General features: G+C 40.7%; 2 protein-coding genes across 11 annotated transcripts in view; both read left to right on the forward strand.

Annotated features, from left to right (window-relative positions):
• The window catches only part of ADGRG2 (adhesion G protein-coupled receptor G2), a 120,910-nt gene extending 111,968 nt beyond the window's left edge, over positions 1-8,942 (forward strand). For all 6 annotated transcript variants that reach the window (XM_032475046.1, XM_032475050.1, XM_032475047.1 and 3 more), the window contains 3 exons: positions 3,029-3,130; positions 4,126-4,278; positions 7,190-8,942. In XM_032475046.1, coding sequence (XP_032330937.1) covers positions 3,029-3,130; positions 4,126-4,278; positions 7,190-7,374 — 440 coding nt within the window. In that variant the 3' untranslated portion in view covers positions 7,375-8,942. The remainder of the gene's footprint in view (positions 1-3,028; positions 3,131-4,125; positions 4,279-7,189) is intronic.
• Positions 8,943-10,779: 1,837 nt separating this feature from the next.
• PHKA2 (phosphorylase kinase regulatory subunit alpha 2) overlaps positions 10,780-17,007 on the forward strand; it is a 76,998-nt gene continuing 70,770 nt past the window's right edge. For 3 of the 5 annotated variants that reach the window (XR_004318222.1, XM_006190088.3, XM_032475720.1), the window contains exon 1: positions 10,791-11,159. Coding sequence is in view for 4 of the 5 variants with exons in the window: in XM_006190088.3 (XP_006190150.2) it covers positions 11,082-11,159 (78 nt within the window). In the remaining variant the exon portion in view is untranslated. Of the gene's footprint in view, positions 11,160-17,007 lie in introns of all 5 variants that reach the window. The other 2 variants (XM_032475721.1, XM_032475719.1) reach the window with 2 other exon arrangements.

A 17,007-nucleotide genomic window follows, 5' to 3' on the forward strand; every position in this document is an offset into this window, starting at 1 on the left:
ACCAGAAACTCTTTCTTAGAGAGCCAGTCACTCTTCCTTCACTTGGTTCCTCACTTTTTTTTTTTTTTTTTTTTTGTCTTTAACTTTGTTACTGCAGTAGAACATGCATACAGGAATGTGCAAGTACCATAAATGTCCCTGTGAGGTCTCACCACTCTGACCTCCAAGGTCTGTGTTTGACTGAAGACAGTGATAAACGTGAAGTCAGTGGCCAGGCCCAAGTGGCAGTAGCCTGGCCCAGTGGTGAATCCTGTGCAGTTGCTCTGCTGGGACATGCAGCGGGAAGGGCAGGTGCTGTGTGTGGCCCTCGCCCACCCTTGGAGCTTCCCGTTTGTTAATGAAGCCCAGCTGTGGTCATTTCGGAAGAGGGGAATCCTCTTCAGTTGTATTCCTTAGGAAAGCGAATAACTAATTCTTTTGGATCAGCATTATAAAAGAGTTGTCAGCTGTGATTAATTTTAAATGGAAGCACTTTGGCATTAAGAGTCAAGCCGGCTAATAGGTTTATTACAGTATACAATAACAATAATCCAGGTCCCTTGGTTTCCTTTTATTCCAGATCCTCTGTTGGGATGCCTTTTAACTGCATTCTCATCCACTTGTTTTCACCTTCTCCTGGTGGCTTTCACCTCCCATAGCATCCTTTTGTAGTTCTATCAGGCAGTAGTTCATCTTGCTGGTTTTCAAAGAAATCCCAACCTGAGATTGAATTCAAATGCCTAACTTGGCTACCGGTTCTTATTTTATTTGGAGGAAGCCAGTTAATATGCTTGTTGATTTTACATACTGTTTAGTTTTACAACAGTTTTACAACATTACAACACTACAATGTACCAGTTCCTGAATTGGTAGACCCATGTTGCACTACGTAATATTAGATAGAAAAGTTTTATTTGCCAACAATGGCATGCTAAAAGTAAGAGACACTTAAAGAGAAAAAAAGTATGCCCAAATCACACTAATCATAAACATGAAAGCAAGATACTCACCCTCACATATTTCAGGTGGAAACTGAACCTGCCTCTTTCTCATTTCCCCGGAATGTCTTCTCATTAGAATATGAATGAATAGAAGTGTTACAGAAATGACAGGCCAGCCAAGAAACAAGCACCACTCGGAGGGTTGGAGTACTCAGATGTATTACGCCGGCAGGCTCAGAGGGGCTTCTGCTCCAAAGCTCTGAGCACCTCCAAGACGTGCGCATGAGGTTTTACAGGGTAAAGTACAAGCTTGGGGTATTCGGCCAATAGGCATGGAACAGCTTTAGCAGCATTGTCATCACAAAAGTGGAGGCGGGGAGGCAGCAAACCAACATTCCAAAGCCAGATATGTATCTTTGAAAACCCAGCTGGCTATCAGAAAACATGGACAGCAAACCAACACTAATTAACCTAGATTTACAAGTTAGTCTAGCAGAACTCAGATCAGTATTCCAATACTTAGATTTGTGAGTTATCTTGTTAGACCAGCCCAGCCTCTCCTTCACATTCCTAGACTTGTGAGTTATCTTGTTAGACCAGCCCGGCTTTTCCTTCACAGAAGGATTGTATTGTTTCATTTATAAAAGGGAACAAATGCCTGATTCACAAGGCTGTTGGATTGATGAAAAGAGAGATGTGAACAGGTTCTGATTTGGGCCTTGGGTACCCCAATTTTGATCTCTCAAACATGTTGTTCCTCCCCTAATGCAACCAGGTGTAGTCACCCAGGGTGGCAGATGGACAAAGGTGTGCAGTATCTGACATTTTAGTCTTCAGAGTAGGCATGTGTACCTTAGCAGAAGCAAACCTGATACTTTAAAATGAAGGTTTTAAAGTAGGTAGATTGAGGATTGGAGAGAAAGAGAACTCAGAATTCATCCACTCATTCAGCTAATATTTATTTGCTTTAAAAGCCTTGGGGAGTGGTAGCGATGGGGCTGGGTGGGGGTCCCTGTGCCTGCATGCGGTGGGGGGAGCCAGAGCCTAGGGCCCCTTTGAGAATGCCAGTGGAGAATTTCCTTGAACAGGTTAGAAGGAGGCTAGAAGGCAGACAAGGACATGGCTGCAGTGCCCCAGGTCTGGGAGGATGAGGGAAGGCCCGGGGAAGGAACATAGCTGTGGACTGGAGAGGAGGAATGAGGGATATGAGACAAAGGAGGAGATGGCATTTGCCAGAACTTGGAAATCAATTATACCTATGGAGGGATGGGGTGGTAGGAACTGGCAACTGAAATTAAAAAATGCACAGTGTGAGAACTGAGTTTCAGTTTTATTGGGGGACTTAATGAGGACTATAGTCTGGGAGACAGCCTCTTAGACAGCTCTGAGGAACGGCACTGGAGAGCTAAGCAGGGAGGTCAGTACATGTGTGATTTTGCAGAAGTGGGTACAGGCAGGCTCACGTCTCAGTAGAAGGTTGCTGCTAGTCATGAGGCACAGATACCTTAGTTAATGATTTTAGTGCTTTTCTAAGTGTGGGAAGATGCAAGAAAATAGATTCATAAAATTTTCTCCTGAAAATGTCTATTTGAAGGTCTGTTCTGCCAGTTTTCCCAGAGCACAGAGTGCCTCATTCCTGATCTGCATCCTGAACTTCTCTCAGGGTGTGTTGAAGTCAGTGACTACAGTGGCTAATGACTCAATCCTTGTAGAGTGGTGGCCAGCGACATCCTTTAGTTGGCAGAGCCTAGGTCTGAGCTGGCATCCTGGGTGGATGGCTTGAACTTCCAAACGTAGGAAAGGCCAAAGACAGGACGTGAGAGGTGAGACGGTGAGTTTAGTTTTGGAAATATGGAGTTATCATTCTTTTCATAAGCACTTTTTTTAATCTCACAGAGGGAGAGCCCCCCTCCCAGGATGCCTTGAGATAGCAAACTTTCCCAGGACTTTGTTTTTGTTTTTTTGTTTTGTTCTGTTTTGTTTTTCAGTTTACAAAATTTCACTTTGCCTATGGCTGCCAAAGATTTTATCTTTTGTGCAAAAGGAAGCTCGTAACATTCAGGTCTTAGTTTGAAATTCATTGTGTTATGGTTTTTCCCCTACCATAGGATTTTTCATATTCATCTTCTACTGTGTAGCAAAAGAGAATGTCAGAAAGCAGTGGAGGCGGTATCTGTGCTGTGGAAAGTTACGACTGGCTGAAAATTCTGGTAAAGATTTACTTTACTCTTTCTCCTTCTCTTAAATCTTGAGAAAAAGATTGTATAAGTTAAGATCCATAGCAATTAATGCTGAAGGGCTATCGAATCTGGAAATCAAGGAACAGAACCTGCTCAACAGAAAATATCCATTGTGAACATTAGGGGAAAAAAACCTAGTGAATTAAAAAATAATTACTCGTATCTGGGAACTTAGTGAGCGATAGAATTAATGGCCTAGTTGCTTCATGAATGAGGCAAGAGTGAAATTTTTAGAATTCATTTCCTTTTGAGCTCCTGTTTATCCAAAGTTATTTTTAATATTTACCTTCATAACTTTTTAAGTCTTGACTTGACCTGTTCTCCACAGATCCTGATCGTCAGTTGCATCATTTATTTGTTATTGGGCCAGTCTTTTTTTATAAGCTTTAGCATACATTTGGTTATTTTGAAGTTATTTTCAGGTATGCCCTGCTGGATTATAGACCAAATAGCTCATTTTTAAGAAAATAAGAAAAGTGAAGTACTCTTTGAAAAATGAAATTCCTTTTGCATGAATATTACCCATGTATAAAAACTCTGCAGTATTGCACAGATCTGGTTGCACAAGATCAGAAAATGGCAGTACCTAGAGTTCAATCATTTGCCTGGATTTAAAAGCCATTAGTCATCATAGCAGGTCGATTTGTGTTCTTGTGAAGACAGTCCTTGGCTCCGAATTATTACCCAATCCAGTGGATATTTATAGACACAATCAAATTAGCCTGGTCTTTAGTTCCAAGAGAATATAGGTTACTTTTAACTAGGCAATCATTTAAAGGACAAATGTAGACAGTCTTAAATGAAAATACATTTGATCACACTGCCTTGTGAAGTGCGGGATTCTCTGTACGATCTGGAAGTGAGAGAGGAGCTGTAGAACGAGTTACACTGTGATCTGTCTCCTGCACCTGACCTTCAACTTTCCTGCCCTGTGTTTCTGTAATGCTTATTTTACTCTGCTGCAGACTGGAGTAAAACTGCTACTAATGGTTTAAAGAAGCAAACTGTAAACCAAGGAGTCTCCAGCTCTTCAAATTCCTTACAGTCAAACAGTAACTCCACCCACTCTACCACGCTGCTAGTGAACAATGAGTGCTCAGGACTCATGAGCGGGAATGGTACGTATGTCTCAGTATAGTATTTCTTAAGCTCGCGTTTGTTTTACTAAAGTAGTTTTATCCTTTAATGGCATTTTTGCTAAGCAAAGTGAATAATTACATATATGACTAGTGGATCAAAATGTGGTTCCCTTATAAAAGAGTAAGTTTATTAATCCAAATTTATTCATTTTAGAGCAATTTTTTTAAGATTTAGGTTTTTTTAAGATTTAGTTTTTTATGATGGGAATTGATTGACAACCTAAAAGTTTTAATGTTGCAAATCCTGACTTAAGTATTGCCCAAAGACTTCAGTCCTATGCTATTTCTGTGCAAGCAGTACCTAAAATAGTCGGTAAGACTATATTGATTTTTAGTATATCTATAGTTATACACATCTTCAACACTTTTACACCTTCCTATTTTTTGCTTGCCTTGTTTGTTCATTCTTTTCCACAGTGTCACTGCCTTGTGACAGTGCCTAAATCCTCATGAATATATCAAATACTGAAAGATGAATTGTGACCAGTATTGGTGACCATATATGTATGTCTCAGATCATTGCCACTGTGCCTCCTTAACTCATTAACTCTGACATTTCTAGCCAAAACTCCCATTACGTTTTCTTTCTTTCATAAGACTGGGCTGTTCATTACTCATAAAAACTTATTTCTGTCTTCTTTGGCTTCTTAATATAGCTTTTGCATTTTTATAAAAACTTAAATTCTGCTGGTATACTTTCTCCTTCCTGGAGAATTTGCCTTTACTTATCATTTTAGAATATTAGTTATTTTCATGACAAATTCAAAGAAATTTGTTCTTTCAAGAAGGTTCATATACCTAACAAATAGTTTTCCAGCCTCTCATAGATGCAAGGTCCTACTGAGACTTTTAAATGCCAGACTTTTAAAATACAATAGAATGCCTCTAAATCGAGGCTTCTCAACCTTGGCACAGTAAACATTTGGGGCTAGATAACTCTTTGTTGTGGGGGTTTGTCCTGTGCATTTGGGGAGGTTTAGCAACATTCCCTGGTCTCCACCCACCAGATACCACTAGCACCCACCCACTCATCCCAAGCTGTGACAACTGAAAATGTCTTCTAATATTGTGAAATGTTCCCTGAGGGGTAAAATCCCCACCCGTTTATTGAGAACCATTGCTGCATAAGATGAGAAATAGCTGCCATGCGGCCTTAGCTCTTTACTGTAGATCCAGGGGGAGAGCTGGGCTCTAGGCCACATGGCTCTATCAGGAATGACTCAGTGTAGGCAAACAGAGTAGAGGCAGTGACAATCAAGGCTGTTTAATAAGTTAGAGTGAGAAACCAGTTCCAAGTAGAGAAATCAGAGGTGTGAGCTAAGTCATCAAGAATCCTAAGAATCCCAACAAATCAGTAAAGCCTACTGCTTTGGATAGAAGTGTTTGAAGCTCTTAAAGCCAGATTTTTCCATATTCTAGAAAGAACTCAGGGATAACACCTCACTTGCCTAGGCTATCAGTATGTTGCCGTCCTTCGGGGACTCGGATTCAATGAAAGCAGCACATTTTGCACAGCTGTTTGACATGGCTGATTTGACACAGCTGTTTCTGTTGGCTGACAGTGAGGGTGGGGTTATTTTAAGCCACCAAAATGGCCACATGTTTAATATCAGGTAACCTGCACATTGGATGGACATCACTGACTCCTCAGTCCACACATCAGGATCTGGGATGGAAGAGAGAAAAAGAAGCTGGAAGTTCAATGGTGTGTTTATTATACCAGGTCAAATGGTTCCTGCACCAAAATGTCCTCAAACGAAAATGCCGAAGTCAGGACAGCAGCCTCAGACAGTTGCATGCCCTACTTGAGCTATGCCCAGAAATGGAGCTGTGTTAACCATATCCATCACCTGTTTGTGTGACACTACATATTTCAGTTATGTGCTAGGGGCTTGGCTACCAGCAGCCATCTCACTCAGTACACAGGACCACAGGCTCAGTTTGGAAGAAACATCACATGTTGACTCTGCCACTTCTGAGCCATGTAACCTTGAGCAAAGCACTTTCTGAAACCTTAGTTTCATCGTCTGTGAAATAGGGGTAATAATAGGGCTCATCCTGTCGGATAATAAATGAGATAATAAAGTTCTCAGCACTTATTATTAGTATAATTGTGGCATGAACTAGCAATGGGCTTGTTATTCAGCTTTCTACGTTGTCTTCAAATGGTGTAATGGTCAGAAAGATAGTGCCAAGTAGCTAGAGGGTCCCAACGGCTGTGTCCACCCCCCCCAAACACACACACACACACACACACACACACACACACACACAATTCAGGGCCTGCTTGGGCTGGAGGAGGCCCAGCTGCTCCCTAGCCTGGACTCTGAGGTTGGAGTTGATAGTTTCCTCTTGGGAATCAGTTGTATCCTGATTTAATCAGAGGGCTGGTTTAGTCTACGAGAGACAATTTTTTTCTTTCCAGGACTGTTGTCACTCTGGGTTTCTCTGTACAAACTTTTATTTTGTAGGAATCTTAGGGAATCAAGAATGGTATAAGAGATCTCTGTTAACTTTTGGGGGAGATCAGAATATTACCTTAGATTATTTTACACATATGCTACTATTTGAAGTCAATATATGTTCAACCAGAGTTAGGAAACAGGCCTTTTAAAATCTAATATACTGCTTGGCTTCATATTTTGACCATTTAATTTTTTTTAAGTTGCCATAGAGACCTGGTTTCTGAATCATTCTCCAATTTTTTTTTTTTTGCTTATTTTAAGTGACCTTAGGAAAGGAATGAAAAGTAAATATGACAATATATCAGTTTTTTAAGAAAAAAAGACATGTGCATGTGTGTACTTAAGAAGAAAGTGATGTTTAAGTTTGTTTATTTTTTAAATGCTTTCTGTGGATACTTCCACTGGTTTTGTTTTTCCTCATACAGGGAATGCTTCTACAGAGAAGAATGGTGTTTCCTTCAATGTTCAGAACGGAGATGTGTGCCTTCATGATTTCACTGGAAAACAGCACATGTTTAACGAGAAAGAAGATTCCTGCAATGGTAAAAGCCGTATTGCTCTAAGAAGGACTTCAAAGCGGGGAAGCTTACATTTTATTGAGCAAATGTGATTCCTTTTCTGAAAATCAAAGCATGTTGCTTGACAGTGTGAAAATGTCCAGTTTTACCTTTTACATAATGTGAGTTGTATGAAAATCAACTAATTTTATACTCAGCAACCTCTGGCGGAACATAAGCTAATTGAGGGCAATGGTTACTATTGGAAGAGGAAACCAAAACATTATACCATGGTTCTTAGACTTTTGTGATTTGGTTTCTTATCCTTCATTTTAAAAGAAGATTGATTTTAAACAACACACTAAGAATAAGACTCATTTTAAAAAAATCAAAGTAGTTCATTTCCAGCCCCATTTACAGAGGCTGAGTTATCTTTGATAACATCATATAAAGCCACTGTTGACTTCAGCCTGCTGGTGAGTTTCGCTGTGCATGCCTTTGTTGTAAATAAGCTAAATTCTAGTGACCCCACATGTCAAAAATCTTACTTCCACATTTTTGGTATTTATTTTCTACTGTGTAAATTTCTTTCTTTGTAGAATCGTGGTTGTGTTGTTGTGTCTAATGTGATAATTCAGAAAATCTTTGCTGGTTCAGTGAATTCTAAAGTTCCTTTTGGAGACTGTATGGGATATGAAATACAGGAACTTCTTGGAAATCTAGAAATGACGCCAGCCAGACTGGAAAAATGTAAGCAGACAGTGCCACAATTAGCTCATACAGTGCCTTGGAGTGAGTTAGAAAAAGGTGGGCAGACACAGCCCAATGGGCTCATGATTTGGCAGGCAGAGTGGGGGCCATATTTTAGCCCCATTCACCCGTTTGGGTGTACCCTTGTTCAGGGTACAACCTGTACAACTGTACACAGCATCTAATACAGTTACCTGTCTCCTATCATCATCCCTAATCATCAGTTTATGGAATCTGCACCAAGATGTTTAGCTTAATGCCTTGGTCACAGAGAGGGATGGAACTGTAATCTTGACCATATGGCAGGAAAATTGTGAATGTAGAGGAGATACATACACTGCCACTTCCCAAATCCCCAGAGCCTTTCAGAAAAGGGGAGTTAGAGTCATATTACTTTTTAAAAGAGATGTACATAAGGCAAAAAAAAATCATATTGCTGTTCTTTAAAAGGCAACTGCATGGTACTTTGTTGATTATTATGACTGGTACACTCTGGCCAGCCAGAGCTATAATTATTTTTCAAAATAATTGTCTTGAAGAATGTATAGTGACAAGGGGGAGCAGCTATTGGGAACAGTGAACTATCCTGCAATGCTATTGTTTCCATACATGTCAAACCCTGATTGCTCCTAGTCATAGTGGGTCTATCTTGCTTCCCACCTACAGCTGCTTGAGCAGTGCCTCAAGTGTGTCCTTATTAGGAACATTTCAAAACCCTTTAGTTAGGTCTTTCACTAAGGTTCCCTTGCATATATTTCAAGTGAATGTTGTATCCCAGACTAACCATAATAATAATGTAATACACTTCTGTGAGTGCTGATTTGTCTTTGCAATATTTCTTCTCCAATTTATTTAATTGCCTTGTATTTATATGTTAGAATCAACAAAAATGTTAAAATCGCCAAAATAAATTCGCAGTTAAGTCCTTTAAGTTTGAGAACTTTCACAAAAAGAAAACGTTTGTGATCTCTTTCCCTGGCGGTGGAGCATGGAAGCAATTGGACCGGCCTGATGAAGACAAACTGAACAGTAACCTCCTTTGGCAGGCAGCCAGACCACAGCAAATTCTGCATGGTCAGGGCACATCACATGGATTGTTGTATTATTTAAGAGCCAATAGCAAGAAAACAAAAAGCATGTGAGATGATGGATTTGGTTGAGTGACACAGATTTACGTTATGGAATTTCTAAAATGAACTTGGTTAAGGACCATACATAGGGGACCCAGCTGAGCAGGACTCATTTTCTTTCATTCATTCATTCAGTACTGAGCTACAACTATATGTTCAACACTGTACCAGGCACAGGAGGAGATACCAAAGACTGTTTCAATGAGTAATTTATAATCTAGTTAGAAAAACATGACACACATGAAAACAGTAACAATATGAGGCAATACATTATTGTCAAATGATGATGAAAACAGCTATGATTTATGAAGTACTTTTTCATGAGCCAAGCTTGGTGGTAAGTGATTTATATTTATCCTCTTGAGCATAACCACCCTAGGAGGTAGGTGCTATTACTACCCCCATTTTACAAATGAGAACATTGAATTTCAAACAGCTAGAACAGCATGCCAAAGCTCACACCACTTGTAAATGACAGAACTGGAATTTGAACTCGGTTGGAACTGACTCCAAGATCTAAATTCTTACTAAAGAAATTGTCATGGGAATTCAGAGTATGGGGAGGGCTAATAGGGAAAATTTGGGCTGGCCCTTAAAGACAGGCTTCAGATAGGCAAGGAGGTGGAGGAAAAAGCTTACTGGGTCAAGCATACAGTAAATGCATGGAGACTAGCAAAGGGCTTGTGGAAACCATTATATTAGGCGAGCAGTCCACTGGAATTCACATGGGACCAGATTTTGGTGGAAAATTAATACTGGGCAGAAAATTGTAAAAGTTGTAGGTAATTATCAGCCACGAGAAACTAATGCCAAGTTTCAAGTTGTAGGCCTGGAGATGGACTGCAGGTCAGGCCCACTGAGCTTCTCCTAGGTGGCTAGGGGCGAGGCCGCAGGCGCAGGGGATAGCTGGGGGGCACTACCCTGTCCAGTCGGCCACTTTGCCTTTCCCGCTGGGCCACACTACTCTGCTTCCGCACGAGGGCAGAGACGCGACCAGGGGCAGAGCTAAGATTCTGGCCCGCGGAGGGGCGCCCAGGCGATCGCGATGGGCGAGCTTATTTCTCCCACCTCTGGTGAGGTTAGTAGCCCAACTGGGAGCGTTCTGCTCCGCGGGGGCGGGGGCGGGGGCGGCGGCGGAGCTAGAGGGCCGGGCCGGGGATGGGGTTGTGAGCTCATCTCAGGGCGGGGCGGGACCTCTAGCGACCGAGCGTGTTTAGGGGCGTTTTGGGCCCCTAGTGCAACCGTCCCCCGAACCTTGCTCCACGGCCCCGGCTCCGCGGGTTCCGCTCTGCGCCGCGGGCGGGTCCAGGGGGGCGGGTCCAGGGCGTCCAGGTGCCCGCGACGGAAGGGCCTGTTTCAATAGCCCCGGCTAAGGTTGGGGGGCGGCGCAGAGGTAGGAGGCTCAGAGAGACAAACTGATTCCCGCCCGGAGCTAGGTTCTCCGCTGCTCTTGCGGGCAACCTCGTTTTCCTTCCCCCGGGGCCCGCGACTCGGAGGGTTCCGTACTGCGGCGGAGGCGTGGCCGGGGGCGGGGCTGCGAGTGGGCTGCGGCAGGCGGGTTGGATAGGGTTGGCTGACTGCCCGAAGACAAAAAAGGCTCGACGAGGGCATAGTCGCTCCACACCCGGAACCAAGTTACGCGCTTCTCCCGCGGGGCCGCCCGGGACGCACGAGCGTCGGTAGCGCGGCGGGCCTGGTCAAGGCGGGGCCGCCATAGCGCCAGCCCCTGTATCCGCCCCCGCGCCTTTCAGCCGTAAGAAACTAGTTGGCTCGTTTTCCATTCATACTTAGATTCTGTCATTTAAAGAAGTCCCTACCTCTTACCACCGGGCTCCCTCCTGAGAACTGCCCGAGGCTCTGAGTGCTTGGGAACCAGACCCGCTAGGTGGCCGCACCTCCACGCAGCAGGTCGAACGCCACGGCCCGGGAGCATAGCGGAGATGAGGAGCAGGAGCAACTCCGGGGTCCGCTTGGACGGATACGCACGGCTGGTGCAGCAAACCATCCTGTGTTACCAGGTAAGGAGGGACCCCTAAGTGCCCTCTCAAGGCATTTATTCTACTACCCAGCCCCCTCTTGTATTCTGAGACTGCAGTTCAGAGGTTTCCTCTTTAAATCTAGTCCTTGCTGGCCGTTGTTAACTCCCCACCTCCATTACCACCCCGTCCACTTTACGAGTCAGAGGACCGAAGGGCTGTGCGGCTACGCTTTACAGAATTCTTTGACCACTGTTTGGGATCAAAGATATAAAGAGCCCCGTGGGTGCGCTGGGTACAAAATGCATCTTTTTGCACTGACTCTGCTTCTTTTGGATCGAGGAGGTGTGTGTAGGTTGAACAGAGCACACTGAATGAGGATGGTGAACTCTGGACTGGGAGGACAGTAGACAGGAGTGAAGAAGCTCCCGAGGTCTGCATCTCACTCCGGGTGTGGGGCGACTGCTGCTGTCCCACTCTTGTTAGAGACTACCTTCTAGGGCTTTAGGGCTTACTCTGGTTGCTATTTTACAGATGAGAAAACTGAGGGCCAAAAAAGTTACTGCGGGTAGTAGGGTCAGACCCAAACGTAGGTTTTGCTCCCAAGTTGAAGGGAATCTGTGAAGCTGCCCATGTTGTCTGGCTCCTGTTTTTTATTACCGGCTAAGGTTTTATGTGGGCCCATCGTGTAAGACCACTGGACTATTTTTATTCCTAGTGAAGACAACAGCTATGTTGCTTGCCCTTAATCAACAGCAACTATTTATAGGACCTCCATGTCAGAGAAGGAAGGAAGGGGCATTCTACGGTTAGATGCCTGGCCTTCAAGATGGGAGCCATGGTCACTCGCAAGCCAGTGACCGTTTTCCCTTTAGTCAGTTTCTTAGCCTTGTTTCTTCATTCAGGAAATATTTATTGTGTATCTATTATGTGCAAGGCACTCTGTTGCTGGGCTTACAAAGAAGAATAAACGCTTGCAGTGCAGTGAGATGTATACGTAGGAAATAGGTCCAGAGTCCCTTGTCTGAAGTTCTTGGGGCCAGATGTGGTTTGCAAGTCAGAAATGTTTGGATTTTAGGGAGGTAGTATACATATATATTCTCTAGTAACTGCAGTGGAGTCTGGCAGCACCCCTTAATCAAACACATGATTACTTTCCACATCAGAATATGAATATTCACACTGAGTAGGAAAATTAAAGACTGAATATAGTTTCACATCAGTTCAGGTCACCTTTTGCCACCAAACAAGCTTGCTGCAAACTTATGAAAACACTTTAAATTTTCAGAGTATACTGGCTTTTGAAATTGCACGTGAGGACTGTGGTCCTTATTTGTGGGTGCTTAGCCCAGTTTGGGGAGCAGGGAGGAGTCCTGGAAGAGATGACGTTCAAGTTGAGAACTGAAGGAGGAGTAGGCAGGCAAATGGGGGTGATCTGGTGATTTTTTTCCCTTCCTCTTTGGAATATAATTACTTTCACAAAGTGTTTTAAAATTCAAGTTGAAAATCCTTTCCCTTCACTACTGTGGTGGAAGGAGCTTTAAGGAGAACTGATCAAGCTTGGTTCTTGTGTCACACCCAGGTTTGAAGCTCTGCCTTGAACAGTTTGGGTGAGTTTTACCCAACCTCTCTGAGTCCATGCTCTTATCTATAAAATGGGGATAATAACACCTGCCTCCCTCGAGGTATTGTGAAGAAAAGATGAGTGCCCAGTGTGTTACCTGGCCCTCAGTAGGCAATTAGTAAATAGTGAGTGCTGTTGTGGTGTTATGACTTTGATAGAGGCCACACATACCCAGGCCACAAGTCCTCGCCTCACCACCCTGGCCCATGATGCTCCCTTTCCTGAATGCCCTGTTACAGCTACTAATTGCTCTCTGGTCTTTGAACATAATTATGTCTTCCCATTGATGCGGTGAGATTCTTAAGCACAGAGACCTCATCAGTTTTGTTCCTTTTGCATCAAGCAGTGCTCTCAGCACATGAAAAGTACCCTTATGTCCTTGTTGATAAAATAGTTTCTGCAGGCTCTGAGCCATCTTAGTGACCCAGCTATTGATCCAAGCTTACCTTCCCCCAGGAGCAAAAGAACTGTCTTCCCATTAAAGCAAATCTGCAGCATTGGACTTTCCTCTCCAACATTTTAATGATTAAAAAAAATTTGTCTGCGCCTTTAGTTATATTTATTTTGGGAGTAGTTGGTGATAAGCCCTCATGTTTGCCCTGTTTTTCCCTTCCTGACTTAATAGTCAAGCTCTTCTGGTTAACCAGAACACTCCAAGTACGGTTCTGCTGGGAAATCCATGAGTCTGCACGTGCAGAGTCGCATTCCTTCCCACCTTCCCCCACCCGGCCCCCACCCCGCTCCAACAACTAGTCTTCACAGGTGTAGTGCCCTAATCCATTTAGCACCTCGTTGTCTTCTGAGTGATCCTAGGCAGGTCACCTCTCCCCTCTGTAAAAATGAATGAGCAATTTTGTGCTGTGCGTATTTTACCACAATAAAAATATTGAGTGGTTTCTAAAGTTTGTTCTATCTCCCAGCTCCTGTAGATATGCGCAGATGCTTATGAGGCATTTTTCAATGTCAGCTGTTACAAACGTTGACCTCTGTTTCTGATTTGCTTTTTTTAATTGAAGTATAGTTGATTTACAATATTATGTTAGTTTCAGTTGTGATAACTTGGTGATTCAGTATTTTTATAGATTATATTCCACTTAAAGTTATTACAAAATAAGGGCTATATTTCCCTGTGCTATACAATATATCATTGTAGCTTATTTATTTTATACATAGTACTTTTACCTCTTAATCCCCTCCTCCTGTCTTGCCTCTCCCCCTCCCCTCTCCCCACTAGTAATTATTAACTTGTTCTCTTTTTGTGTGTCTGTTTCTGTTTTGTTATATTCATTTATTTGCTTTTTTTTTAGATTCCACATATAAGTGATAACATACAATATTTGTCTTTCTCTGTCTGGCTTATTTCACTAAACAATATTCTGTAAGTCCACCCATGTTGTTGCAAATAGCAGAATTTCATTCTTTTTTATGGCTGAGTAGTGGTCCATTGTGTGTGTGTGTGTGTGTTTGTGTGTGTGTATCACATCTTCTTTATCCATTCATCTGTTGATGGACACTTAGGTTGCTTCCATATTTTGGATATTGTAAATAATGCTGCTATGAACATTGGGATGTACATATCTTTTCTAATTACTGTTTTTGTTTTCTTCAGATATATACCCAGGAGTGGAAGTGCTGGATTATACAGTAATTCTGTTTTTAGTTTTTTGAGGTCCATACTGTTTTTCATAGTGGCTGCACCAATTTACATTCCCATCAGCAGTATATCAGGATTCCCTTTTTTCCACATCCTTGCCAATATTTGTTATTTGTGTTCTTTTTGATGATAGCCATTCTGACAGGTATGAAGTGATATCTCATTGTGATTTTGATTGGCATTTCTCTGATGATTAGTGATGTTGAGCTCTTTAAACTGAGATCAACTTACATTGATTTCACTTATTGGCAATCATTTAGCATTAAGTATATCAAACTCATAATCATTTGTTAGAGGTAATGGTATGTTCATATCAGCTAGCATGTCAACTAATTCCTTTTCCTGTGTCTGTGAAAGAGAATTTTTTCCATTAGTTATTTGCCAAATGTACTTACTGCTAAATATTATTTGAATCTTTAAGGCAAAGAAGGGAAGGGCTATATTTACAAAAGGATCCTTTTTGCAGGATTGGTTTTGAATATATGGAGAGTATAAATATATACTCTAGGGAGTATCTTCAAATATGTGTTGACTTAAAAAATAAAAAAAGAAATTCCTAGATTTATTTTGGCCTAGATAAGAAATAATAAGTTTGTACATTTCTTCAATATCAGCTGTTATAAGGTTCCTTCAAAAAAGTGTTACGTTCAAAGTGGTGATAAGAGAATATGGATCAGAAAGAAAAATAATGAGCAAGGCAGTGTTCACTATAACTGCAAGTTATTTGGTATAAAAAGCAGATAATTAAGAGACCAGGACAGTAAGTAAATTTAAAGTGAGGAGAATGGGATAACTAAAACATGCAATATGGAACAAATAGTAGTAATAATAAAGACTAGTTTGGGGGAAGGTTAAAAGAAGATATAATTAAATACTGGAAAATAATAACATGGCAGAAGAATGGGAGGAGACTGGAGTTAAACCTGTTTTTTTTTTTTTTTAATTTTAAAGATGTATGTGTATAAGAGACAAACCTAAAACAGAAGATACTGAAAGTTTGAATGTAATTTAGTGGGATAAGATATACTAGGAAAATGCTAACCAAAAAGAAGTTGGTGTAATTATACTTACATCAAACAGAAGATTCTGAAATTTTAAAAATTCTATTATTAAGAATAAAAAATGTAAAAAAAAGAATAAAAAATGTTATCACCAGATGATGAAAGAATAATTCACCAAAAACTAAAGCAATTCTAAACCCATAGAATACTAACACTAATACTAACAGCTTTAAAATACATAAAGCAAAACTTGACTTAATTGTTAACAAATCCATAATCAGAGTGGGAGTTTAAAATTCCCTTCTCTGAGATACTGATGTATCAAATAAATAAATAGGACATAGAAAATGTGAGCACTTCCATAAGAAACAAACTTGATCAAGTATATACATTAGAATCTTGTGCCCCACCAACAGACAATACTTATTCGTTTTAACCTTGCAAAGTATATTTTTCAGAAATTGATGACAAATTAAGGTATAAAGGAAATCTCAAAAAATACTAAAGAATCAACTTTATGCACACCACATTTTTTGGGCAAAATGCAAGAAAATTAGAGAGCAATAACAAATAACTGCTAAAGCCTCCCCCCCCAAAAATGTTTGAAATCTTACTAAGCCCACTTCTAAACATATCTAAATAGATCACAGATATATGTGTCATGTATATATATATATATATATATATATATATATATATATATATATATATATATATAATGTCATATATCTAAGAAGAAATTATAATGGAAATTATGAAATATTTAGAACTGAATGAAAACAAAAGCATTCCAAATACCATTTTATGGGATATAGCTAAAGTGGGATTTGAAGAGAAATTTGTATCATGAAATGTATAATTAGAAAAGAAGGAAGATTTAAAAATTAATGACCTCAAATTGAGAAAAAGACAACAGTGTACCCAAGAAAATAGATGAAAGGAAATAATAAAGACAGGACCAACAATTAATGTAATATAAAATAGATAATAAAGATTGACAAAACCAAAAGCTAATTGTTTTGAAAAGGCTAATAAAAAGGCAAACTTTTGTCAGGGTTGATGGAGGGATGGGAAAAGGGACAAATAAACAGTATTAGGAGAAAATGGGAAAATACTATGAATAATTTTGGCAGTAAATTTTTTTTATTGAAGTATAAATACAGTGGTTTACAATGTTGTGTTAACTTCTGGTGTACAGCATAGTAATTCACTTATACATATATATATTCCTTTTAATATTCTTTTTCATTATAGGCTATTACAAGGTATTGAATATAGTTCCCTGTGCCATACAGTAGAACCTTGCTGTTTATCCATTTTACATATGGTAGTTAGTATCTGCAAATCCCAAATTCCCAATTTATCCCTCCATCACCTCCCCTTCCCTCCTGGTAACCACAATTTTGTTTTCTGTCTGTGAATCTGTTTCTGTTTTGTAAATAAGTTCATTTGTCTGATTTTTTTTAGATTCCATGTATAAGTGATATATGATATTCTTCTTTCTCTTTCTTGCTTACTTCACTTAGTATGACAGTCTCCAGATTCATCCATGTTGCTGCAAATGTTATTTTATTTTTCATGGCTGAGTAGTATTCCAGTGTGTATGTATGT

This window comes from Camelus ferus, chromosome X (assembly GCF_009834535.1).
Source record: "Camelus ferus isolate YT-003-E chromosome X, BCGSAC_Cfer_1.0, whole genome shotgun sequence".
In the NCBI taxonomy this organism is placed as follows: Eukaryota; Metazoa; Chordata; class Mammalia; order Artiodactyla; family Camelidae; genus Camelus; species Camelus ferus.